Source organism: Rissa tridactyla, chromosome 8, assembly GCF_028500815.1.
Source record: "Rissa tridactyla isolate bRisTri1 chromosome 8, bRisTri1.patW.cur.20221130, whole genome shotgun sequence".
NCBI classification, from domain to species: Eukaryota; Metazoa; Chordata; class Aves; order Charadriiformes; family Laridae; genus Rissa; species Rissa tridactyla.
In genome coordinates, this window is record NC_071473.1 from 30,658,653 (window position 1) to 30,686,588 (window position 27,936).

The following is a 27,936-nucleotide window of genomic DNA, read 5'->3' on the forward strand; positions in this document are numbered from 1 at the left end:
TGCCTTCTGGTGATGTATAGGCCCTTCTCCCACTCCCTTATCTACTGGATTATGTGCTGCCATGAGCATTTTCTTCCCTTCTCTGCTGCTTTCTGCTATTTCCAATCTCTGTGTCAAGTACAGTGTCCCAACAGCCCTTGTAGTTGCCAGCTGTCCCTGTCAGGCACTAAATCTCTTCTACCCATTTTAAACCTCTGGACTGCTGTCTCCTCTGTATGTTGTCTTCATTTTACCTTGTAACTCTGAGTCAAAGAAAACAGATTGTAGTATAGCTGCTTCTTAGATGGACTTTTTTTTTTTATTCCCCTTGGAAATTCCTCTGGCTGTGAGTTGCAAGTTGTATATGGGCTATCTCTCTGGGTTCAGGTGAAATTACATGTCTCAGGTTGGTGGGTTCCTTCTGCTGGGATGCAGATAGCTGCCTGAAAGCAAAAGTTCCTCAATCTCTGAGCTTTGTCATTTGCAGCCAGAGATGTTGCATGCTTCAGCAGATCAGTTTAGGTGCCCGTGCCCCTGCAAATGTCTTTCCCTTGTGATTCTTTTTTCTTCTTTTATGCATTTGTACAGATATCTTCAAGTGCAAATTCTACAAAGAGAAGTATGTAAAATTACAGATTCTTTCCATAGGGCGTAGGTGTGTTCCTTTAATGCTTTTATGACTAAACTAGTTTATTTCAGTATATTTTAGTTCAAAACCAAAATGAGTTTAAATTCCTTAAACTGAAATACTACCTTTGAAGCTTCTGGCAAACCTATGGCAAATATAACAATTCCATGGCTCCACGCTGAAAACAATGACAATTAAAGCTGTTTTTAAGTTGAGCTGATACCCATGTTGGATCGTTACACAAAGGGTGATCCGAACTCCTGAAGACTAGGTCAGGTAGCAGCATAATGTAATTGCTTCTGTCTTCTTCTCTAAAGCTTGTAAGGTTTTGTAACTTTTTATTTGAAACCTGAAAATGCTGGTGTTTGAAGGGTTATTAACCATTCCTTTTACTCTACCCATATCTTATGCAGACTTTAATTCCCTCTTATCAAAGTTAGGTGATTTTCTTGAAGTTCAGAGCCACAGTGTGTTGCTCTTGAGCTGAGTAAGAGCTAAGCACACTTGTCAAACAAATATCAGGTCAGTTTATTTAGAAGACTAACAGGATAGGTACCTTGTTAAAAATCAGAAAATAAAAATCCTTGCTGTTGTCTCTAAAGGATTGGATTAAAACTTAAACTGAATATTATTTGTGAAAAATAACTGTCTGGGGTATACATCATTATTTTTCTTTGTTTCTACTTGATTAGCCCAGTTCCATTGACAAGTTCAAATAGCCATTCTCCTGAGTAAAACTTGCTGCTTTTTTTTTTTTTTTTAATGCCTGCTATTAAAGAGAATCAGTTATCTATTTCAAATAAATAACATCATGCCACTGTGGGTAATCTGATCATCAGAAGTGATGAAAAATATGTTTTACGGGTCTTGAAACATTTTTGGTCTGTTACTTAAGACATAATGAGAGGTTTTCTAGTTCTAATGGAAGTCCTTATATATAGCTTATATGAAGTAGTAGTGAACTCCCTGTATATGCTTCTTTGGGTGTGGGTGGGTGTTGAGGGTGTTTTGGTTTGGTTTTTGTTGTTGTTGGTTGTTTGCGTTTTTTTTTTAAATAATTTCTATGGCTCTCAATTTTTTGCTTGAGCGATGTTTGTACTATTGAAATAATTAATTTGAAATTCTGAATCGCAGACTCCTTATGAAAAGCACAGTCAATTTTTTTTAATATTAGCTGTAAATAAGACTCAGTCTATTAATAGAGCAGTAGATTTTCTTGCAACCTCATTGTGACTTTTAAATTTCTTAATTTTTTTTTTTTTTTTTTTTTTCAGATATAAAGCCAGCTAATGTGTTCATCACAGCTACAGGGGTAGTAAAGCTTGGAGACCTTGGACTTGGTCGATTTTTCAGCTCCAAGACCACAGCTGCACATTCTTTAGGTAAGCTCTCTCCGAGATACAGGCACTGGGGAGGTGGAAGTTGTTACACGGTGGGAATACTGTGCTCAGTCAGGAGGAGGAAGAGAGAAGGTTCAGGTCCCGCTAAAGCTTTTCTTAAATAATAATTAAAAAAAAAGGTCATCATCATGGACAAATACAGACAAGCTGGAACACTTGGGTGTCACTTTCGGCAGTATAGCTCAGTTTGGTGTTTTTTCCCTTTTTTTTTTCTTTTCCCCTTTGTTTCACTCATTTAATGTATGTTCCTGGCTCAAAACAAGTCTTCATGACAGTAGTGTTTTCTAGAAATGCTATGAAAAATAAGATCGCTAATACAGATGCATTTTTAAAAATTCGTTTGAACATTAATCAGTGTTGGAAAGAACCTAGTAATTCTGTGTGCCTGCATGGGTAGCATTGACGGCACGTTGGTTATAGGCTTCGAAAGGGGTTAACAGAGGAACTGCCCTGTTTTAAGGTGGAGTTTCTCAATATAAGCTAAATAAGTCAAGGAGAGATCAGAATTAGGCTTTATAGACCGTAAAGACTTTAAAAACAAAACCAAAAACCCAAACCAACAAAAATAAATCCCAGAAAACTGATTTTTGTAAGAATAGCAAAAAACTTTCTGAAATGCGCAATTTATTCTTTGCTAGCACATTAAAGAATAACATTGTATTATCTTTTTCCAAATAAAATTTTCATATAACTTGCATCTGTTGAGTAGCATGTGGAGACTAGGGTGATTAAGAAGCCTTTAAAGAAGAAAAAATACAAATTTGGCAGATATTTTAAGTGTAGGGAATGGACAAATGACAGAATCTAAGATGATCTCAAAAAGAGAAAAGCTTTGTAAATAAAGTAGCATCTGCTTTAAAGAGGAATGTAAGAATTAGTGTTTATCGTATGGTTATGGTTTGGCTTTTTTTTTTTTCCCAGTTAAGAAAAAAAATTCTTTTCCCCCACTGAAGTGGGTGTGTTTAGTGGTTGCTGAATTCCAGCCTGTTCACTGGCTGCAAAGGGTGTGAAATGAACTTTTAGACCCCTCAAGAGCAGGGCCTGTGGTGGCAGCATCCAGAATTGTCTCCTGTTGCTTGTAAAGGGTATTAAGGCAGGCAGAGCACCTGACTGATACTTGAATACAGATAGGTAAAATCAATCCAAATGCTGCTCAGTGAGAATTTTTAACAAATGACAGTGACAATTCTGTAATTAGGCATCTGGATATTTTTATATGTTTGATGAGAGTGCATGATAAGGAAGACAATGTCTAAGAAAACCAAGAATTGTTAAGTAATACTTGTAATCCTTATTTCAGGGCCATGGGAGGACAAAGAAAGAATTGTGTTTGCTCACATACTGATGTTTCTAGTTAGACTATGAAATACCACGCTTCTTGGATTAAAATATGCCGTATTTATCATCACCTCTTAATTTAACTTTATTCAGATAGTCCCAGTTATCAGTACGATTAGAAAAAGAGATAAGATTGACGTTCATCATGTTTGTACCACATTTGAGGTGTGGGCGATACTTGGGTTTACAGCCAAAAAACCCTATTTTAGAAAGGAAATTTTTGATGTGAACCTTACTTCCCTGTCTTCCAGAAAGCCTTTGGTCACTCTTTTGTGCCTTCCTGTTTTTATCATGTCTGGTGCATACTGATACTGGCATGGTCAAAACCATGAGTAACTGCTGAGGCCTGAATAGGACTGAGGTGAAACTCAGACACAGATGTGCAATCTTGCATTAATGAAAAAGAGAAAGAGCCAGAGGAGAGGCAGTGAGACCAGACTTGAAGTGTGCTCGGGTTCCGCCTCAAAGTTCAGGTATTAACGAACGGTAAAGATCCGATACTAGTTCATGTGCTGCACATGTGCTGCTGTTCACGCTGCCACCGGAGCCCAGTGGCAGCACTGCGGGGATCTTATTTGTTGTAGCTGGCTCCTGCTCCTGCCTGCGAATGGAAGAAGGATGTAAATGAGCAGTGTGAAGAGGGAGCTGCTCCTGGAACGTATTTGCAGGAAGCTGCAAATCCTAATCTGTGGGTAGGAGCACATGAAGAAGGCAAAAGTCAGTTTTGAGGGCGGGAGAGCTACGCTTGCATTCTGAGGCAGAAGTCAGGAAGTTAAAGAGGAACAAACTGCTTCAGCCCTGGGTTATTTTGGTTCGTTGCAGGGGAATTGTTGCAAAGGGACTGAAGGCTGAGCTAGAGTTAAAAACAGTGTAAAACCCCCAAGCCCTTTAAAGCTCAGCTCTTACAAATACAAGAGTCATCCAGAGACCTGGGGAATAGGGGGATGGAAGCTTTATTTCCAATGTTGGGTGCTGTGTCTTGGTAGAGGAGCTGTTATTTTTTATTTTCTTTTCCCCCCATCTCTTCTTGCATTTCCCTCTTAATGTCAGAATTCAGCCTAGCAAAAAGGTTTTGTTCAGCTGTTAACTTAGGCTACAGTGGAGACAGTGACGCTGTGATTTATCATGTCACTAGCAGAGACCACTTTTTAGAATGAATTTGTCATGCAGTTTCTGATGCTGGCTTTCCTGAAATTTTTCTCACAGTTGTATCTTTTTATGATTCCTCAAACCTTTGGTGCACAAAACCCGGTGAATTACAAACGTATTATGTGTAGCAATTTATACTTGTTTACAGGCTTTATAAAAATTTCAGTAGCAAACTAGATTCAGGCTTTCAGAGATAAAGAAATGTACTAAAATTTTCATTAGCTACAGCTTCTAACTGCTAATTAGGAATAATACTGATTTAATTAGAATACTTGCTGATGGTCCATTTGAAACAAATGAAAATACTGTGCTGGACAGGGTTTGTTAACGTTTTTAACCCTTTCTATACAGCCTTATCAAAACAGCTGAATTTTCTGTTGTGGTGTGCGTATAAATTTTTGAAAATAGAAGATGCTTCTTCCAAAAATACAAAGGAAAGGGAGGCATTTGGTGTTGTCGATTCGATACGAACTTGACAAAATTTCTTGGTTTCAGAAGAGTTTATATTAGAAAGGGGGAGATGATCCAAGAAAGGCTTCTTATTCATTTCCCTGTGACTGTGTGTTAGGGTTTTTATTTTTGTTGTTTTTTTTAATGGCTGAATGCCAGGCCTTATGCTCTTTGATGAAATGGCAATTCTGAGGCCAGCTCATGGAAATGTGCATTTTTTTAATCTTTGTCAGCTATTCAGTGGATTTAAGGATGGGCCATATTTTAGTATTTCAATTGCAAAAAAAAAAAAAAAAAATCACTTTCAGTTCTCCAGTGTGTTTGTGCTCGAGGACTGCACAGTATGCAGTCCAGGTGGATATTGCTGCCATGATGCGATTAGCTTCTTGCGGGGCAAAGGAGCAGATCTGCAATCTTAAAATGCTTGAAAGCGAATGATCATCTGTATTGAATTCTGGTGTTTCTTCTGTGGTTTGACAACTTCTGTCATTTCCATGGTACTCCTGTCCCCGGCACAGAGCTACGTTATGAGGGATTTGACTGTAAACTCACGCAGGTTGTGGGGAATAAAATACCTTGTAAAAATGTGTGCAAATACTCTCCTTCCCTCTTACATATGGATCTCTAACCCAGCAGAGGGTGCTGGGGTGGTGATATGCAGCACCGTTTTGCTGTGAAAAGAATAAGCTCCACTTTCATAATCTCAACGAAACCGTTCGGAGAACCTGCACCCTCGGTGTACAGGAAGGCTAGCAGGGACGACTGCAGCTGATTCATTGCAGTCATCAAAGGAGCTGAATTAAAACAGCTGTTAGTTTATGTACAAAAACCTGAGATCTCACAATAGTTTGAAAGCTGAAGGTAAATTATTGTGCTGTTACAATACTATGTTATAACATAACCCAAGATATTTATAGATCGATTTCTGCAGTTAGACTGCTTACGTAATATAGGCTAAGTTGCAGAATTACTTTGGATAAGTGCAGTATTTTACGTTCCATATCTGTGACTGAAGATGAACCTATAACTTAGAAATCTCCTACACCTGTATTAAAATAAATAGGTAAAAAAAATAAATGATAGTTACGGAGAATTTGTTGTGTCAGTGGTTGGTTACCCTCACTTTTCCATAACTGCAGCTTTTTTGTGACTTAGTTTGTCTGTCTTCAGCATCAACCATTCACCTTGTTAAGCACTTACATGTTGTGTTGAACTCTGTATTATAAAATTTCTGTGCTCTCATGGACATTAAGTCATTCATAAACACTATCTTTTGATTACTTAAATAAATTAGACCTTTTTTTTTTTTTTTGAAGCTGAAGTCTTGTTTTGGAAATCTTTGAAAATCAGAAGAGTTACTAAAGTGATTTTAGCCCCCATCCTGAAGTTGGGTAGTTACATATTCCAATGCATGGAATGTCAGTAATAATTATAGGGTCTCTTTTAAAACTAGTCTGTTAAACACCTTCTGAATCAGCCATTACATTGTTTTGTGCAAGCAGTACTAATATTTACCAGGCCGATTTTTCTCCCAGATTAAAAATGCTTAATAGTACTTAGGGCTAGTTACCATATTTCATTCAACTCCTTGATGCTGTGTCGGTTTTCAAGTGAACACGCTCTCCTCTTTAACTCAGCTGCAGTGTGAGTTATGTGTTTATGCAGGTAATAGGATGGACTGTTTACATCATAACTCCCTTCTTCATAATAGTTTCTTTGCCTCTGATGCTTCAGATACAGTTTCCTGCCCCCTAATAACCACCATTTCCATTATGTCCCTTGCCTCTCCCAGTAGCAGAAAGCTTGCATAAAGAAACAACACTTTCTGGATCTGCAGCATCTTTGAAGGGAGGGAGCTCCAGAGCAGCAGCAGATTCTGAGGAAGCCATTTATTTGACCCAGGCCATTTTCAAGGAGATTACCGTTCACACCTGCAGGTTATCGGAGATGTACAAATGCAGTGAATAGAACGCTAAAGTTACAGATTTTTGTTCTTAAAAATGTAGGCCCCTTAACGTATTACGTCTTTGTCTTGTATTATCCTACTTCTGTGTCTTTAGATGAGAAAATCACATGTCTTTATAGTATTGTGATGTCGTATTTCACTTAACAGAAAAAATAATGATCCAGGAAGAAAATATAACATAATAGCACCTGGTAGTAGCTTGCCAGCACTACAGTGCTACAAACCGAGATTTAAAGAACTACGTAGCGTTTTAAAGAACTGTTGCAATGCCTTCAGTAGTGCCTGAATGTCAGAATAATGAATGTTTTGTGTTTTGTTCGGTTAAAAACAGTTTACAAGTAGTAATGATGTCTAGCTCTTCAGGTTGTTTTTGTGATTCAATGACTAACATAACTGTAATTTCAATTCCTTTTACTTGTTGGTCATGGGGGGCTTCAGGTTGTATTGCAGTTAAGGTGTTACACTAGGCTAAACGCTGTAAAATGATAGCATTTGTTCTTCCTTTTCACTAGCATCAATCTTTCACAGTCATATCAGACCCCTAATGTATCAGCAGGCTTCCCAGAGCTACTGGTTAAAATTACCTTTGCTTTTGGTAAACTATGAACCTTCAAACCTCTGTGTTTTCAGCTGCCCCCTGTGGATTCTGTGAAGCCTGTTTCTGGCGCATTACTCACTGCCAGCGACTCGTGTGAGGGCTCAGAGCAGCAAAGGCAGCGCTGCCGTAACCAGCTACGAACCACATCATTACTATTAAACTTCTTTTTCGTTGTTAGATGAATTCTGCCAACAAAGCATCGTAATATACTAAACCAGTGCATTAATTAATGGATGCAAAATACAGCTATACAGCTGAAAGTTTTCAGAGGTGCCCAAGCTCATGAGTCCTTAGACTAAAAAAAAAAAAATTCAAGAGGGAAATACAACAGTCAGGATAATAAAAATATGAAAGCTATGTCATGCCAAATGTTATTTAATTACAGTTTCCAATTTTAAGATAGCTGTCATTAAACTCCTGTTAAAGTATTGCTGTTGATACACTAGGATAAGAGTTGCTTCTGGATATTCTGGTAGCTTTGGTGTTGCAGGCTGCCCATCTGTGTGCTTATTCTCTCACAAGGAAAAGACCATCCCTCTTGACCATTCCACTGCTGTGGGTGAATCCGAAGATCCCATGAGAGGAAATGTTTTTCACAGTACTCCGTCACTTCGAGTTGCCTTTTCCCAGCCTTTCTCCTTTTAAGCTCTTGATCTTTGGCGGTCTCGGCTCAGAGCTGCAGTGATTCCTCAGGCCAGCGCTGAGGGGGCCTCTGGGGAGAGGGGCTGCAGCCCCCTGCGCTTTCCCGGGGCTGGAAGTCTCCCCTGAAATATTTAGGGAGCCAAATCCATTGTAGGATGCAATATAGGACCTCTGTCCTTGCATATCTGTTAGAGAAGCACGTTCTCAGTTTATGTTGGTTTGGAATACTGTTTTCAGTGTTGTTTGTCAAGGAGATCAGTTGAAATGATGGGTTACCAGCAGCTGTGGGCTGACCTCCCTAAGAAAGCGTGACATACTTGGAGATGTCAGCCTTTCTAAAGATAGGGCACATTGTCAAAGCAAAACCCTTAATTTTTGGAAATGATTAGAGTAAAACGATTAATCTGGTTAATTAAAACTATTAACCTGATTATTCAGATTTGGAATGAATTACGTATTCACTATATCTTTGTTTCAAGTATTCATACAGACATGAATTCTCAATAGACGAGGCTAATTCAGAAGTGCAGAAGTGACATGAGATCTTTGTGTTAAATAAAATAGTGCGAGGTTCATACTCTAATTTTCATAGTTTGCAGTGAGACTGCTGATTTTAATCTCTGGCTGCGTTACAAGATGTTTTGTTTCGAAACAAGGTCAACTTGAATTGATGGAATTGTTGGTTGTCATCATCAGGATTCAGTGCTTAAGAAAATATTCCACACAAAATTGAAGTAAAAATCTACATAGATCTGTGACTGCATTGCTATTAGGCAGTCATTTGGCAGGGATATGGGGAGAAAGTTCAGAGACAATGCACCAAAACTGATGCTACTGTTATTTTTTGTAACTTCTTTTTTTGTTGATCTGCCACATATGAACCCATCATTCAAATACTTCCTTTTTTTTTTAAAGTCTTTTTTTTTTTTTTTTTTTTTTTTTTTTTTTTACAGAGCTGAAACATCTCTCAGAATTTCTCTCTTCCAAGTATCTTGTGACACAGATGGGTAGGGTCTGATTAAAATCAAGGGGAGGGATGTCCTGGAGTATCCAATGTAAATTTGCTCTGGGACAATCCTAGTAAATGCTGCTTTTCAAGAGCAGAGATGTCTCCAGAGCCCACAGCTCTGAGGCAGGATTAAGCTAGGACAGCCACAGATTTGGGAGCTGAAAAGCCCTCGCAGAGCCCAGTCCTGCAGCAGATGGCCAAGCCGCTCGTAGGAACCTCGGCTTCTGCTGGGCTTGCAGGTTTTCCTACCTTCCTCTCCGGGAAGCTGAAGATCCCGGATTTCAGGCTCAATTTTACTTTCAGATATTCAAACTAAATTGTGTTTATTAGTTTCAAAAGCAGCTTTTTCAGATTTCTATATTTTCAAAAGGAAGAACAGACAACTCATTTAACCATAAAAAAAAATAATAAATAATTCAAGCCATAGAAGAGAATCTCTAGCTGTTGTTATTTCTAGCCACAGTGATAACAGTTTGGAAAGGAGCAGGGATGTGTGTGTGTGTGTGCGTGTAGTATGTTTCCCTTGGTTCTCTTCAGAAGAAAGTAATTACTTTTGAGCTTCTTGAAAAGCAAAAATTAGAAGTATTCTACAACTGAGTAATTCTGGTGATTAGATATAGTGAAAATAAAGCTGCATTGGATGAAATAGATATCTAATTCGTGTGTATTTCTATCAAACCAAAGAGTCATAATTATGAATTGAAATTATATGTGTAGCAAAATGAGAAATATAGAGGACGAAAAATGTTTTTCAGCCAGGAAAACTGTACTTTTACTGCTATACAATGACAGAAATTTTCATTCAAAAATACTTGTGTATTTATTGCAGTTGGTACACCTTATTATATGTCTCCAGAGAGAATACACGAAAATGGTTACAACTTCAAATCTGACATCTGGTCTCTAGGCTGTCTGCTGTACGAGGTAATATTGATATATACAATGAGCTTAATAATACTGTTGTGTTCCCCACCCCCTGCCCCGCACCCCCCAAGGTATTAAGTACTGGTTTAGGATCTATTTCTATATTTTTGTGGTTTAGAAAAGTCTGTAGCATTGTGGAAAAGCTACTTTTCAGCTATTGTACGTCTGTCTAATATTAGCAATGAGAACTCTTAGGTAATTTTAGCATATGAAATACTTTTATTTGTGTGTTACTCAGGACTTGCCTTTTACTGGGCTTGCTACAAGGATTTTACAGCAATTTGTTGAAGATTGGGCATAACTGAATGATTAATAAACGAATAATGGCAAGCACATATAAAATTGTTCTGGGTGGTTTAACGGCCTGTGCTGATTATACAATTTTGGTAATAAATGCATTGAGAAATAGTTGGACTGACTTAAGTATGTAACAAACGCTTTCAAAAACTGCAATATAGTTGCTTTATTGCAAGTTTAATTTAGTTAAAATTATTTAAAACCTCAGTAAAATAACAAGGAAAAAAAATTACTGTGTGCTTATTACTACTAAATTGGATTAGCTCTCAAGATAATGACTTCTGCTGCACAGACGTGTAATTTTTCTATTCTTTCTTCAGTTAGTTAAACTATAATTATTGGTCAGTTTCTGTTATTAATACGGTCAAGATTAGTAGGTGACACATAATTTTAAATGATATTATATTCTGAGAAAATAAAGATACAGGGCAAATTGAGGCCAATGAAGGTGTGAAGACCAGGTAGGCTTCTAAGGCAACTATGTCTTCAAAGTTCTTTGCGTGTCACTTGTTGATCAAAAGACTAAAATCTTGTGTTGAAGGATGCTGAAAAAAAAATTTCTGTCCATCAGCGGGGGCAATGAAGTCTTTCTAGTCATGTTCCAGATAAAAGCTAAAATACCCAACTCCCTTTTCATTTACCTGCAAGCCACTTGCCTCAGTGAGCCAGCAGAACTCATTTAACTCATGATCAACAGGAGTGGCACCTCCTGTTGTTTTAGCTTTTTGTAAAAAAACATTATCAGCCTGTTAAAGTTGTGTGTTACTACCAGGTGTATTGTCTCCAGTAATATTAGTGTACTTCCTATCACTAACATGTTGCTTTAAATATTAAAAGGGCAAATAGCTCTATTGCAGTTGTGCAGAGTTTTCAGTTCTATGTATAGCTGTTGCTTCTAAATCTTTGGGATGATTCCCAGGAATGAAGTCCAATACCTGATAGCAGGTATTTTGGAGTTTAAATCCTGAACTAAAACTTAATCCCATATTGGGATCCCGTAGTACTGACCATGGCAATTTCAGTGCTCCACTTCAGGCTCCTGCTTGCACAAACGTGCAGAGATAGCATAAAGGTAGATGAGGGTTTTTCAGTATTACTGCTTCTTTTCCCCTCATTGGTTTTCTTGAGGATTTTTTAAAATCTGGAAACAAACAAATAAAACCTTTGAATAACTGATTACTATATAAAATTAACACATTTTAAGGTTAATTTTTCTTCTGTGTTATATAATGTAAAGCTGTTGGATAGAAATCAGCATCACTTTTCTAAATGTTTGTTGTTTGTTTTTTTTTTTTTTGAACTTGCTGCTTTGATGCTGGTACAGTGTATTAAACACCTATATGAATATTAAATTTTTCTTTGATCTGGTAAATAATTTCAAAATAGCTAAATATCTTAATTCCACTGGTCAACTCAGCATCTTTAAATACCATTCTCATTTTATTTGTTTTAGAAGTTTTACCGGGATGGTATTTAAATTGATATGATGATGTGTTCATTTTTTTTCCTTATTGTAAGAATAAAGTAATTATTTGGATACTTGTTGTTGATAAATAGCTGTAGTATATGGCAACTTCTTCAACTATAGCTTTTTGGTTTTGTGGGTGTTTTGGTTTTTTTTTGGTTTGGTGTTTGTTTGGTTTTTTTTTTTTGTTTTGTTTTTAGAGGTGCATTTATCCCACTTAGTTAGTTCTACAACATACCAGATGTTTCAGGTTTTTTTGGGTGGGGGGTTTTGAACATTGAAATGTAATTTTGAAATTTGAGGTACAGTAAACTCAAAACATCTTAGCATTTTCGTCTTTTTTTAATTATTATTTGAAAGTGGTTACTTAAGGTTCTTCAAGTAAGAAGAACCTTATTATCCATGGTATTTTTATTATCCATGCAGTTTTGTGCTGGGTGTCTTTTTGTGACATGACTATTGCCTGGATTTTAGCATGTTTTGTTATGTTGATTTCATGTTGATATGTGCTCATATCTACTCTGGATTCTCTCCAGCTTAATTGGAGAAAAGCTGTGGCATGTTTATCACTTCTCAATAAAAGCTTAATTGCTGCTAAATGTTTTCCAGTTATGTTTTAATTAAAGTTTAGACTAATTTGCTATAGTCTATGTTGTTTTTAAAAATTATTGTTTCTAAACTATATTACAGTCTATTATTCAATGCTAAGTATGTGGCCAATAAGATATTTAAAAGTATATTTTAAAGTCTGATTTTTTTTTTAGAGCCCCAGGTATTTCTGAAACCTCAAAAACACTACCACTGGAGTTTTAATTGATATGCAACAAAGTAGACTTTACTAATTAAAATCAAGATGCTGTGCTTTTGCTACATGGACCTTTACATGGAAAAGTAGGTTTTACACATTTCCTTTTATTGTTCAGCGTAGCAATTGCATCCTTACAGGGTTGTAGGTTGGTGGCTTACAGTTCAAAAAAAAAAAAAAAAAGGGGGGAAAAAAAAAAAAAAGAGAGAGAGAGAGCTGCCACCAGCCCCGAAGACAGACAGTGGGCTTTCGTCCCTCAGACACCCCCAGAATACTAATCAGGAAAGTCAGACCCTGGAGGTCAGGGAGCAAGTCAATCATTCTAGCGATCGTCTCAGTGTGGAGGATCAAATTAGCCTGAAAAATTCAGCTGCTGGGAGGAGAGGGCGAGCAGCTGTCAGGGGCAGCAGCGAGATGCACTAATGAACCAGATGAATAGTGCAAAAGCTTGAAAATAAAAACAGGACAGTTGACATTTTTCATCTGTCAAAGCAGGAGATGCATGAAAATATAGTATTCCTGTTTTAACTCCTTAGGGGACATTCAGAATTTTTTTAACACTCCGCAGCATTCAAACAAAAGTACTTTTTAATGAACACCTAGAGTACGAAATGAGTATCTGTGCATTTATTTAGAATTTCTGCATGCGTACAGACCCTGCGGTTGATTTTTCTTTTTTTTTTTTTCTTTTCTTTTTTGGTCTTCAGCTTGCATTTTTAACATTCTTTTTAAGGTAAGAGACAACGTCATGTAAATCCAAAAAAATAACATTGTTTTGGTAATACAGATTTTTTAGGAGTGGTGTAGGGTAGACCTGTAGCATGGTATTTGTTTTGGGAGCTCTACAAGGATTTATTCTTACTCTAAGGTAGTATGAAAAAAGTACTGAATTATTTGAGAGCGGTTTTATCACGTATAAAGTAAGCGTAAGAGAATTTTGGTAATTTTCTTCATACGTTTTCCCCCAGTGATATTGGTATTTAGCCATGAAGGAGTTAAACTGCTATCTGGAAGACCACAAGACAGATGAGAGCCATTTTCAGCTTGTCCTGTCCCTGCTGAAGCTCACTGAGTAGCACAGCATGGACTAGCGTGTTTCACACACACTCTGCCTGTCTGGGGAATGTACACATTGTCCTTCCAAAATCAAACTTATTAGCACATGTAGAAAAGGGTGACTGACTTTGGGGCAGCGCTGCACTCAAAGCAGCGCTCGTGCTGCTGCGGTTCAAAGACTTGGAAGGCTTTGAACAGAATGGAGAGATTTTTAAATGAATTTTTAAATTTGTAATCCTGCTAACCGTAGCATTTGTTTCCACCTTAAATGTCAAGTTGTAACATTTTCTGGAAATAAAGCGTAGGTTGACTAATGCTGGTCTTAAGCTTGTCATTTATTTAAGTGCTTTCCAACAGATATATTCTTATTTAAGTATTACAATTGTAAAATATAGATGTGGGTGCCAGTTCTGCACTTCTGACGATGTTTTGGGAGATTTTTTTTAAAACATATTTTCAAATAACATACTGAATTACAAAGTTTTGGGGCTTGGTTTATTTTTTTCCAGGTATAGGCATTACCTGTAGTTTTCTTGCTTTAAAAAAAACCACCTGTATCGAAGTCTAGTAATAGCTATGAAGGTTACAAAGTCTACTACTGTTATCCAGCATTTTCACCATACTGTATTGCTTTAGATCACATGGTGTTTTCAAATAAACTATGTGGTTTTTTTCCAAAAGGTCTTCAGTGGAAAATTACATTGTGGTGTTTTGTTTTTTTTTCTTGTCTCTCTCATGGTGCAAGGACCCTCCACGCTCGCAGCAGTATCGGATACTACTCAATTTTTCTCATACTCTATTAGTAAAGCTGTTACGGTGTACAATTCAAATACTGCAATATAAGGGTTGTGACAGGTATGACTGTACAACGCAGAATAAGCACACACAGTGGTTACAGTAATAGTTTTGGAACTTCTGGTTTAGGCATTGTGACACTTCTAAGCAGGGAATCCAGAGTTGTTAAAAATCACTTTGATTTGTTCGTATTACAGATTTTATGACAAAACAGGTTTACTTAAAACCAAAAGAAAACTGTACATTTTCTTTAAACAGATGGCCGCGCTACAGAGTCCCTTTTATGGTGATAAAATGAACTTGTACTCCCTGTGTAAGAAGATAGAACAGTGTGACTACCCACCTCTCCCTTCAGATCACTATTCAGAGGAAGTAAGTGATTTTCCTGTTCGTGGGCTAGAGCCTTGGTTTATGTAAGCTGGCGCGCTTCCAGGGAGGTAAATGAACTTGTGTGATTTTATGTTATTTGCAGATTATGCCCGTAAATGTTTGCTTGTTGAACTCGCTCAAATGTTCCTGTCAAAACAAGTCCCTGATGTGGTTTTAAATTTTGGGGGTTTAATGATGGAAACCTCATAGTGTTAGCTTCTTAATTTCATTGAGCTTCCTTGCAAGTATGACAAAATGCTTTCCCAGAATGCCCAATGATATGTTCTATGTGCCAGAATGGGATTGAATCTTACATCTGTAGTATACTTTTCTAAAAGCACAACTCTACAAGTTTATGTTGCGCAGTAAATTAGGGCACTAGCCTTGTTTCTCTAGGGGCTTGCATTAGAATAGATATAATGTAGCTCACTAGTAAAAATGAATTGTTTAGTTCCTATTTGTCTGCATTATAAAACTGTGGTGTGCCATTCGATAGAATTGAACGGCAATTTGTTTGCAAGAAAGAGTGGTTCTTGACAACGGTAATAATAAATTTCAGAGAAATACAGGCAGACATAATATAATTGAATTTGAACAATATACTCAGGCATATCACAGCCGTGTTTGTTTTAAGCTGGTAGGTAACAGTTCTTTACTGTCATTAATGCACTTAAGGGTGGGTTACTTGCTTTTTTCAGCTCTAAAATGAAAAGAAACTAAATAAGATAAATTAAATATTTTTCTTAGTGTGAGTAACAGAATGGAAAATATAAATGTTTGCTTGTTAATGTTCTGAGATGCCAGTTTTGAAATACTTTCCCACTTTGAAAAGAACAGGGCAACCTGATAGAAGCTGTAAACCAAAGAACACATATTAGTAACCAATTCTAATTGAATTCAGTCTACATGAATTAAAGATTACTTTGAAAACGCAAATAAACACGAGCACTGAAATACTTCTAATAAACATAAAGCATTGTGCAGTTTCAGTTATGGAGTAGGAGCTGTAATTCCAAACCTTAAATTTTTTTACATTCAGAGACAGTGATTGAACTATTAATAAAAGATTACTGCCCAGTTATTTTGTTTTGTTTTGTATTTATAGTGACAATTTTTCCCCTTTTATGAAAAAAAAATGGGCTTAAAAAGATAACCCAGTGACGCTACAAAGGATGTAATTTATGCACTATACCTCTTTGTGGGTTTTCCAATTAGTCCTTTTACCGGGCCTGTTTTTAATTATTATTTATTGTAGACTATAAATATGGCAGTTCATATAACCAACTTCAGAACTGGAGGCCTGGAAATACAGTAGGGTGTGAACAATAATGCAAAATGATAGCAAGAATGTCAGGGGCCGTTCTTTGTTGTGTCATTCATGCTGTCTTCCTTTTTCCATGAAGCGCATGAATATTTCACATATCTGCATCCTCATCCTCTATTCTTCTTGACTAATTTTCAGACTGTCTGAATTTGCATTTCACATGGTAGCTGATTAGGAGATGCCGAGTGCAGCAGCGAAGCCTCAGCAGGCGGTTTCCATGGTGACCTTCAGCAGGATTTTAATGATGATACCACTAGTGGTTCGTTGAAGTTGGCCTGCCTGCAGGGCTACTCCGCTGCAGCTAAGTGTGAAGTTGGATATGCGGATTCCCAGCCAAGGGGCAAATATCAAAGTCTGGCCCAGATAGAAGGTCTTAGAGTTTGGATGGGGAAAGAGATTCCACCTTTTACTTACATCCGTATAGTGTCTAGTGTTGAATAAAGCTGCAAAGCACAACATGTTACGTTTTCTTTATTTCAAAGCAGACACGTACTTCTGCACCTCGGATAAACCGCTATTTGCAAAATACACATAAGTTATTTTAAAACATAATGACAGAATCAGAGCTATGATAGGTATGAAGATAGGTACGAAAATACTTAAAAGATGTAATCAACTATGGAGACTGCAATGGGAACATTTTTTTAATGCTCTGATACGAAGACTTGTGTCTTCACTAAGGTACATGGAAAAATAGATATGTTACTTATTGCACCAAAATATACTTTTTCTTTTACTTGTATGAAAAAAATCATGTGCTAGCATGAACTGCAAAAAAAATTGAAACAAAAACGTGTTATCTGTCATACTGGGATACTGTCCTAAATGTTTCACCTGTACTGGAAATTTAGATATCAAACCTTTCATGAGGTTGGAAGCACACTCAGTGAGCAGTAAAGATCAGGGATCACCAAACAGTAAAAACCACTTCATATTTTATAACAAAGAATTTTTGGAAAGAAAAAATTTCACTGAGTGTTGATCTCTGCATCCTCTGATATAGGTGTGTAAATACTTTCGTTACAAAATACAAGACAAGTGCTTTTTAGAGAACCTTTTTGTTAAGTAGGTTTTGATGAGTTTTAAGATGTGACTGTTTTTCTAAATTTTGCTCTCTGTAAGAATAACCTTTTAGTATTGTATCATATTCGTGTCATCAGAAAATGCTGTGACAGAAAGGTGCACCTTAAGATAAATGGACGGATGGATAATTTTTCTTAAAACCTTTGATTAGGATTCCAAATATGCTAAGATGCATTTTCACAAAGTATTGCTTCAGCAGTAGAGTCGTAATGTTTAACTGTGGATACCTCAATTTTTGAATATTCCTGAAGAACTTCTGGTATTCAGGGTGAGTACTTGGCATTTACTGAGAGCTGTTCTGCTTTAGGGAATTCAAAGCTGGGGCTCCCTTGCCACCCCCAGTCAGTACTCTTAAAATCCTGTCAGCCAATATTAGTATCGTGTTGCTTTCATGACAGATGAAATTTTTCAGTCTCCCCTTTGATGGAGGTGCATTACTTCTAAAGTCCATAGCCAACCTCCTACCCAGCCGTGAGGGCTGAATGAGCCAGCAGGTCTAGAATGGCAGTGATAGTTGCCAGCAGAAGGGCTTGAGAACAACACTGAGGAAGGGCTTCAAGAAGGTCTCCTGTTCAGAGTAAGAAGGGTTTGTGGGTTTTCTTTCCCATCCAAACTTTCCGATACGAAAACTTCTCTTTTTTCAACTGGCTAAGAACGCGAAGCACTCGCCTGTCATAGTTCTGTCTTCCTCCCCCTTCCTCCTGACTTGAGCGATAATTATTTATTTCATAGCTGAAAAACCTGCTAAAGTTAAAGAAAGTGTGTCCCACTGCTCCGATGTCAGGCTGAGCTCCAGGCTAAAGACAGTCATTGCGCGAAGTGCACAGAGGAGGTTAAGAACAATAAGCAGCTGAAGAAGTTTACAGCTTGGGGATGCAACAGGAGGTCCCTCCAGCTCAGTCATAACTCTGCTCTGCCTGGTGGCCAGTCTGTGCCAAATAAGAAAAAAAATTACTCTATCTCTAATGATAGTCTGACTTTAGAATCCCAGTGCTTCTTCCCATGGTATTGTCGGGCTTTTCTGCTACATCTGAGATTTTATTAATACTAAAGGGGCTGGCAAATGGATTTCAGGTTTATTGAAATGGATGTTCCTGTAGGAGTTAAAGGAATAGTGCTATAACCAAGTATTAGTATCCAGCATGGTCCCAGTTACAGGCCTGGAAGGCTGTCTTCCTGTGCAATTGTTTCATTCTGTGCAGCAAAATTAATCCACCTTTTCCCAAAGGTCTGCTGCTCAATAACAAGGCTCAAAAAGAGCTCAAGGATTTAGGAATTACTCGGGAATCTGTACTATCGTTGTGCAGTGTCCTGAGCACAGACAGCTCAGCGTTCCTGCCTTGCAGCTGAGGCTCTGGACTGGGGAGGGGAGGGAGGTTTCGCACTAATAGCAGTGACAACCATTTAAATGTTAAGACTCATAGCCAAAAGAGATCTATGACTCTGTGGTTTATTTTATTACAGTGATAGTTAAGGTTTCGCACTAATTGAGCTCACCTCTTGGCACTATGTTGGGAAGAGACTTTCTGAGTAAATTGATTCAGTGACTGTCCCTTGCTGTGAACATATTCTTGTAGATCCTTTCTCGCATCCCAACAATAGTAGCTACATATGCATTTTGGGTAGCGTGAAAAATAAGAGGCTGCAAAAATTCACCAGTCAAGACACCGTGCGGGTGAATGGATTTTGCCAGTGTACTTACAGGGATTAATAGGACCTAAAGCCTTACATGTACTTTTGAATAATGGTGCTGTTTTGCTACAGTGTCTTTCTAAGCATTGAATCTTCGTGGCCATTTTATTGAAGCTTCGAAGCTTTTTTATTGAAGCATTTTATTGAAGCTTTGAATCGTAATACACTGTAACACATAACAAAGTAACTCTAAAGGAAGGCTTCCTGTTTAATGACATAGCAAACAGTTTGAGTCTGAAATTGATTTTTTTAGGTGACAAAGGTGAGTTTAGGTGACAAAGTTGAGTTTAGAAAACAAAATCAGTTACCCACAGGCCAGGATCGACAGGACATGAAGTAGCCCACTGGAGGCAAACGAGGCATGCTTTTGACAGGTAAATTTCTTGAAGGTCTGCTTCTGCTGTACTACATAAGTGAAGTTATCAATATAGAGCTTGATAAAGAGTGGAAAAAGAGTATTCTTTTTCCCCTCTGGTGATAGCTTCATAGGTTTCAATCCTGCAAAGTCTTTTAGTAAGACTTTATTTAGTGTATGCAGTTCTAATTGAACAGATGGAAGTCTTCGCAGAGAAAGATAAATGTATACGTACAAGACTCGATGTCGTATTCTCCAGATAAATTACACTTGTATTCTCTTTACAAAATGTTTGCCTATTTGAGCCTGATTTCAGGCTTGGGGTTTTTGGATGCTCTTCAGCCTTTCCCGTTTTCCGTGCAGGTTGTCTGAGGTGTTTCACACACAGCAAGCTGCTCATCTCTGCTAATACATTGTGCCTGTTGTTTACACCGTGTCCCACCTGCTGCTTCTACAGGAGATTGTTTTGCCTTGCATATGTGTATTACATGTTGGCAATTATTATTTCTTACAGTAGTTCGTGATTTCCAGCATTCTATTCTCCAAATGATTGGGGGTTATTACAGTCTAATAGTTTTTCCTGTCAGTGGTATTGTATTTTATTTATTGGCTGCCAGAAGCGATGTGATGCCTTTTATAACTCCATTAGTCAAAATATACTTAGCATATTTAAGATTCAAATAGCAAGTCTCTTACAGATTATTTTGATTTAATGTTTCTTTTCAATCCAGCAATCGGACCGCTATCTTCAGAACTAATGATCTCATTTTTAAATATTAAGCTCTTCTTGTAAGGGAGGGGATGTCTAGTGACATAGTTTTTGTATTGTTAAATATGAAAAACCTGTGCATTGTATACAACTTATAGTGGTTCTGCAAGGGCTAATGGACAAAGTTTTAAATAGGGGTATGCAATATTTTTTACTTAACTTCTGGACTTCCTATTCCTGTGCATTTAAATTAGTCTTCTAAAAAGTGAAAGGATTATGATTATAATTATAATTTAAAATCCTTCTTGGTCTTTTTATAAAAAGCAGGAAGGAAACTCTCTGATGGCAGATTTGAATATGCATTCTGTGTTACTTTTGAATAATCATGGTGATGAGGTCGCTCTGTGTTAGTTGCAATAATTACACATTTTTTTCAATAATCATACCTAATAGTACTGGGAGAGAGACTGAACCAAATTGGACATATTGCCATAGAAGGGTGGATCGCAAGTTGGTTTTTTGTTCATTGTGTCTTCCCGCTCTGTGCTATAAGGAGATCCAGGAGGATTTGCCAAAGCTAGTAAAAAGCATGAAGGAAGAGCTTCAGAGTTGGTTAAGTTGCTTTTGCAAAGGATGGTAAACTTTTTAATAAGCCATCATGAAGCATGTGTATTCCATGTTGCAAAATGCTTAGGAGATGCACACAATTCAAAATAGATGCCCCATCAGGAGGTTATCCAGACAATGTATTAAGTTCTAATGTCATAAGTTCTTAGGTGTGTCAAGGGAGAAAGAAAAACCTGCAAGTGTTCTGCCAGTTTGTGGAGGCAGTGAGAAGTATCCAAGTGGTGTGGGAGCTCTTTGGTGTTGCTTCCGCTGAATATGTGTGCTATAGAAAGCCCAATAGATTGTGGTACTTGTGGAAACATGGGGTTTTCTAGGAGTGCTGATTTGTTTATTCCCAGATAGAGGCTTCCATGAACGTATTTGTTAATTACATGCTTCTTTCTATAAAGAAAAAAATCAGGGATCTAATCCTAAGAATAGACACTGGGACGTTGACCAAAGGTTACTTATTCCAGAATCAAGTCTCCAACGTTGGGCAGGTAGAGTAACAGGGCCAGCATAACGTGATACCTCCCCAAAATACTTTCCTAGCTTCCAATTTTAAGTTTGGAGATTTCCTCAGTAAAAGGTGGAGTCTTTGTATTAAATATCCCTCAGTGGGTTCAATTTGCTCAGTTGCTTTCAGAATGCGTGTGTATTAGTACCTTCTAGCAAGAGGAGGTTCTGCAGGTTAACTGTGCGTTATTAAGAGAGTCGCTGCCTTTTGTTTGTTGGAACCTGTCACACAGCAATGCCATTTATTGCCGGCTAACTCTTGTGTCAGGAGAGAATGAGCAAGCAGTCCCAATTTACCTTCTTGGCGCGAGTTTCAGCCTTCTGCAGTTTGCAGGTACAGCCCTCCAAAAGCACGGGAATTTTCATTTCTATGATGTATAATGGGACTAAATGCATGTCTAAAGTTGTGTGTTAAAAGGATTAGAACTTAAACCTATTCATCCATTTTTCTGGACAACGCTACAAAATGTAAGCCACGGGAGCGTGTTGCATATGTGCTCACCTAAAGCTGCGTGCAGCCTGTGTCAAGAGAGGGAGGGCTGAGTGTCTGTGTTTATGCAGGATTGCTATTTTGGCTAATTTTTGCCACTCTTACTAATTTGAATTTGATAATGCATAAATACTAATTGACAGGATTGTTGGCTTTCTTACATGTTATTTTCCTTTCCTAGCTGCGGCAATTAGTTAATATGTGCATCAACCCGGATCCAGAGAAGCGACCAGACGTAACCTATGTCTACGACGTAGCGAAACGTATGCATGCACACACTGCGAGCAGCTAAAGAGATGGCAGATCATGAAGAAAAAAGCGGAAATAACCAAGTATTTTAAGAAAATCATCCCACCTCTTTGTTTGTGTTACTGAAATGTAATTATTTGAAGCTTACTGTTGTGCTTTGAATTGTAAGCCAATTTATATACAAGCTTTGTTGTTTTCTGTTTATTTCTATTTTTTTGTATTTTTTACTAACTTGCAGTTTTACAACAGGTTTCAATATGTAAAGCATAACTTTACAAGATACCGAGAACCACTGTTTTCCATATTAAGTGGGTTCAAGTGTATTTTAATAACAAAATCGTGTTCAGTTGGGCCTCAGTTCTAAAACACAGTTGCACTTTTGCACATGATACAGATATTAGGCTTATTATCCAGAAGCAAAATGTCTGAATCTCTCACCTTCTTAGTAATTTATGTACAGTATGAATCAGCACAGTTAACTTTATTTTAGTCTTTGTTCTAAGAGGGACATAATTATTGTAGAAGGTTATTGTATTTTATATTGAATTGTAGTTTGCAGTTCTCGGTGTAGGAGTAGACAGGCGATAGGATTAGTTCTCTGCTTGCCAAATGTGACGGGGAAAATAGTTTCAGGAAAAATTATCGCGCTGAAATTTTTGCAACATCCTTTTTTTCTTTTGTTATTCTGTCACAGTGCACAGAAAACGCTTGTTGGAGGTTTTCTGGGAAAATTTAAGGTGTTGATTCTGCAATCTGATCGTTTTCAATAGACTTGTGCAGCACTGCCCTGGGGCAATAGGAGTCTGCATAGTTAAGTCTTAAAACCCTGCAGATGCTTCTCGTAGCAAATCGGGTTCTTTTGAGGCTAGCCGTTAGGAGACGGCTTGATTAAAGGATGTGATCTCTAAGTTACAACCTCCCGACTGTTTACGTATGTGCCACTGTTTGTAGATTTTTGTGTTTAAAATAATTTGAATGACCTCACAGTACATTTAAATTTTTAATATTTTTTTTAAATACAGAAACCTTTTGGAAAAGATAAGTGTAGTATAACACCAAATGTATTCTTCATGAGTATCTGGTTTTGTATTCTGAGAACTAGTTTTATACTTGGCAAAAGTAAATTCTAGCTTTTATATTTAAGAGAAAGTTGCCACTTCTTCATTTGGGAAATAAATATATATATGCAAAATGTCTTGCAAATACTTTATTAGTTGAAAAGGAAATTCAGAATATTTTTGTTAGACCTTAGTACCTTTTCAGGTATGCTTCAATAATATTTGTATTGTTAAGGAAGGAAGATGTCTTGTTTTTAAATGTGGTAAAAATGGAGAATGGACTGAAATTTCTTGAGTTTCAAGACTGAACTTTTTATTCAGAACTGTAAAGACATAACTTTTACCAGTGATATTGCTAAGAAGCTGTTAACGGTCAGTTAAATCTTTTTCCTTGTGTGGGTAAAAAGAAATCAGTTCAAATAAAAGCAGCGCGATGTACATGCACATGTGGGTTCTAGATGCAGTCAGTTCCCTGCATGCTCAGATTTTTTCTGTTTGTTTCTCTGTGCAGCCTTAATTTTTCATTTGATATTATGCTCAAAGAATAAAAATCTAGCTGTGGAGTTAGTTTGTGGATGAAACGTTCAAGCCTAGGTCAGGGGTTTTTCTAGTTTCGTATTTTTTAAAACTACAAATACTATGGAAATTGTGTTTGGCAAAATACAGGAGTTTTTAAATACTATGTGCCAGATCATCAGCTTATCTTAATACATATTTTTAATTTTTGGTTCCAGATTTTGTAGGTTGAATCCTTAGTTTTCCTTCTAGCTTCTGTGTATACCTAATCTTGTAGGATTTCAGTGGAACAATTTGTAGGGAAGTATTTGAGAAACCTTGGTTTGTGTCTAGCAGCCTCTACACTTGTTTTCATTTATTATCTGATGATTGCATTTTAAAAATGATGGTTATGTTCTATAACAATAGTTCATATACCATGTAATGAAGTGGTTTGTATTGGGAAAGGCAGCACAATAGGTGCTTGACTGCCAGGATTAGCTCTTAATATGCACAAGTAGTCAGACTACTTTTTTTTTTTTTTTTTTTCTGAAATGTACTAGAACATTTAAAAATCACCGAAAGAAACCTCTCAACACAGTCAGGCTATTTGCATCTAATATTATGCATCAAATATTGAACTTTCCCGGAAAGAAACCAATAATAGATTTTTATTTTTTTTTCCTTATGTCTGGAAGGATGCATTGAGTAAAGAAATCATGAGTTAAGAGTTTGCAAATGTGCATACTTAAGCATTTAATTCTTTTTATTGTTGGTTTTTTAGTATTTATGGTTAAATGTTGTGCTGAGGAGAAGAAATAATTGTTCCTATTTTAAAATTTGTAAAATGAATGGTACAGATGACTCTGGTACCAAACTTTATAATTCAGAAGCCCATATGGGTTAATAGAACTGCTTATATGTAACTGGGGATTGTGGAATCTATCCCCCAAGTAAAGCACCTAGTAACATACGAAAATGGTAAGTCTGTTACAACATGTCCATGTGTGCTACACACGTATAAAATATTTTCTTCTATAAAACACTGTTCTATTTTTTTTGTATGTCATTGATGGTAACATTTGGCACTATTTATTTTAAGCTATGGCATTACATGTTTATTTTCTTTAAAAAGAACGTGTTACATTTCTAACCAAAATGTCTGGCTAGCTCTTCCTTTTCTTTCAGTAGTGCTCAAGTATTAACTTGCTTCATGAGTAAACTTTGTGCTTTGAATGACATTGCATAAAGTCTTTGTCTTGTCAGCTCCCCTGCTGTGCATTAAGCTAATAGAAATAAAACATACAGATATTAAATATAATGTAAAAATGATAGTGTTTCTATGATATTTTTTCAAACTTTTCTTGTTACAGAGATATATATATATATGTTACAGTAGATGGTACCTATCTTGTGGACAGTTTATTGCTTCCAGTAGTTGATAATACATGAGTTTTCTTGACTGTAACAAAAGACAGTACTTTCAAAAAAATCTTTTTGTATTATTCACAACATATATTCACAATTAACCCAAAAGAGTGTTTTTATCTAAAACTGAAAAGCAAATCTAAAGTCATTTTCAAACCATGTGAAAATGCCTGAAAGGCGTAAGAAGACCTCTCATTATGGCCCCAGTCCTGTGAGCTCACGTTTATAAGTAGGCTGGTTTTTATGTAATTTCAGTAATTTTGAGTGAACCTCATATACACACATGAATAAATAGTAATCGGTAGGGTACACATGATGTGTTCAGCTCACTTTTTATACTTTCTTTATGTCACTAGTTTGGTAGCAGGGAATAATGTGGTTTTTTCCCCCTCTTCTGTTCCACTCTAATGATCCAGCTACCAATTGTAGGAGTGGGCAATAGAAGTATGTTGTCTTTTTGTAATGAGCAGAAACTTTAAAAGCATACCAATGTACCAGAAGATGAAATACAGTATTAGAAGTGTCTGAGAAGGCTGGTGGTTTATTCATGCTCATGATTAAGAAAGCCATAGAGTGAAATTCTTGACAGAGGCTTGGAAATGGAGAAGGACTTCTTATGCCAGTGGTTCTCAGATATCTCTGAACGGGACCCAGAATCACAGTGATGTTTGTTTTCAGCAATCTGTCCACTGAATCTCTGTCTTTGCTGTTATACAGCGAGATGAGAATCTTAATGGCTGAATTTGAATGCTGGTGGTGAATGCTGTGTCAGGTATTTGAGCTTCTAGGAACAGGAGGTTGATGTGAGGGAGAGTCAACGAAGGCCTTCAAGTCTTGCTTTGTGGAGAGTTAATTTAATCTGGAAGTAAAGGTGCTGGATAGCAGAGTTCAAATCACTGCTTTTCCATCATTTTTCATACTACTTTGACAGTCAGAAGTTTTTCCAACCCTGCCACCCCACATCATCTAGCCAGTGGCAGTGCTGGTCTTCTGAATTTCTGATCTCTGCTCTGGGTGAATAACTAAACCTTTCTGCCAAGATCACCCAAGGAGGGAAATACTGGTGCTGGGCATGCCCAGTGGGGCGTTACTTGTGTTTCCAAACATGATTCAAATCGATTTTTAAGGTTCTTTTTCAAACTTTATTCCTTTCCCTGAACCTTGTTCTTCAGTTGATGCTTTTAAAAAATTGTTTCTCTTTCATATTCGCTTCTGAAGTCCTACGATTCCTCTCTTCTACCGCTTCTGCTTCATCTGGCCTGTTGTCTGCTCTGCCCTCTTCCTGATTTGAAGTCCTCCATGGCTAGTTTTCCTAGTGGCCATTAGTTTGCTTCTTTCTTTGTGACTTTGCTAAACTCAACCCATTTCTGTCTCCTCAAATTTTATCCCTCACCATGGGCAGCCCTATTTCCCCCCCACCAACCTGGTAAGTACTTAACTCCATTGTTCTTCATTCTGTTTTTCCAGTCCGATGCCTTTGATTTCTGGTTTCAGACAGATTTTCTCACTGCCTCAATCATTCCCATGACCTTGTCTTTACTAAATACTGTTCACTTTATTATCTCTCATTTCTAAATTCCCTTTCTCTGATCGCTACCTGCTCTCTTTCAGCTTATCTGTCTTTCTCTCTCCTCTACCCTGTCACTCACTCCTTTTGGGATCTCCAGTCTATTAACCTTTCTGACTCCTGTACTCTTCTCAGCTGCCTCCTTCCTTCATTGGCCTCACTTCCTTTGACTTGCTGGTCTTTATTTTCATCTCTCTCTGCTTCTCTATACATGGTTTCTTTGGTTGCTTCTCACATTGCCCTCTCTTCATTTCTCTCCCCAGACATTTTTTCTTGTAATTTCTTAATTTCCATTCCTGGCTTTCCAAATATCTCTGAAGAGTATGTCAGCACAACACAGCTTTGGACTCAGCTCTGCGTTACCTCCTTTAATTCTCCTTTCAAATGGACATTTTAACCACTTTTATCTCACCTTCCCCCCCCACCCCTTATTCAGCTTGCTTGCAGATTTGATGTTTGTTTTAGTTCTCCATTCATTGTTGATACAAAATATATCTTCAAAACCAAACCTGATTTTGCATGATGAGATCTTTTTCAAAATTGCACCACATCTCAGAATTGGTTTCTGAACTGGGCTTCTCTGCCTCTTAAATACATGAGTTTGCCCCTTTTATTTCTTAACCTTTTATGCGCCTTTCCTTTCCCTGAATGACTTCTTCCTCTTTAAATCCCTCTCATTTCCTTCACTAGCAACCAAGTTTCTCTTTCCCCTTGTCTTGAAGGGGATGGCAACCATCATCTTAACTGGTTCTCTTTCTTAATACTTTGCCCTTTATTCACCATTGTCATCCCCTAATTTCATGTACCTGAACATCCGCCCTCCAATTTCAAGTTTTTTGGCTTTACGCTTTAATTTGAATGCCCCAAAAATCTGGTGCTTCCTTCCTCAGTTTGGTTCTCCCACGGTTCTATCTCCAGATGATTCCTTGAGTATCGAGCCACAGTCTCAGACCTGTTCAGATTCAAAGATCTAATTTTTATTCCTAACTCCCTCTAGGCTATTTTCTAACATCTCTGACAATTTTACTTGCCTATTTTCCAGGGCCACAACCTTTCTATCTCTGACACTTCTCCCATGCCTGCGCATCAAATGTCTCAAAGTTAGTAGTATCAGATTCCAGCCCTCTTCACTATCTGTGTTCTTTCTTATCTTTTATCTTCACTGTTTTAACCTCTGTGTCATTTTGACTTCTCCCTTCAAAGTATCAAAATTGACAGGACTAAACTCCTGTCTTTGGGCTTTAGCTGTTTCATGTGCTGAAGAAGGAATTCCACCAAATTACTACTTGTTTTGTGTTTTTAAGCCACTTGAGTCCCACAGATTTGGTCTTATTTCAGGACTATAGAGCTGGAATAGATTCTGTTCCTCCGGGTACTTGGAATTTGGGCCTTGAGTTAGTTTTCTACTACTTCAGTTACAAAGCTTTTGCCCTTCATTTCTTTATGTATTTACTGTATGTAACTTCGTCTTGTCTCATTTCTGCGCATATGCCT

General features: G+C 37.4%; 1 protein-coding gene across 5 annotated transcripts in view; it reads left to right on the forward strand.

Moving 5' to 3' along the window:
- Positions 1-24,776, forward strand: part of NEK7 (NIMA related kinase 7) — a 74,887-nt gene extending 50,111 nt beyond the window's left edge. For all 5 annotated transcript variants that reach the window (XM_054212008.1, XM_054212004.1, XM_054212007.1 and 2 more), the window contains 4 exons: positions 1,882-1,989; positions 9,989-10,083; positions 14,760-14,873; positions 21,827-24,776. In XM_054212008.1, coding sequence (XP_054067983.1) covers positions 1,882-1,989; positions 9,989-10,083; positions 14,760-14,873; positions 21,827-21,937 — 428 coding nt within the window. In that variant the 3' untranslated portion in view covers positions 21,938-24,776. The remainder of the gene's footprint in view (positions 1-1,881; positions 1,990-9,988; positions 10,084-14,759; positions 14,874-21,826) is intronic.
- Positions 24,777-27,936: the final 3,160 nt, after the last annotated feature.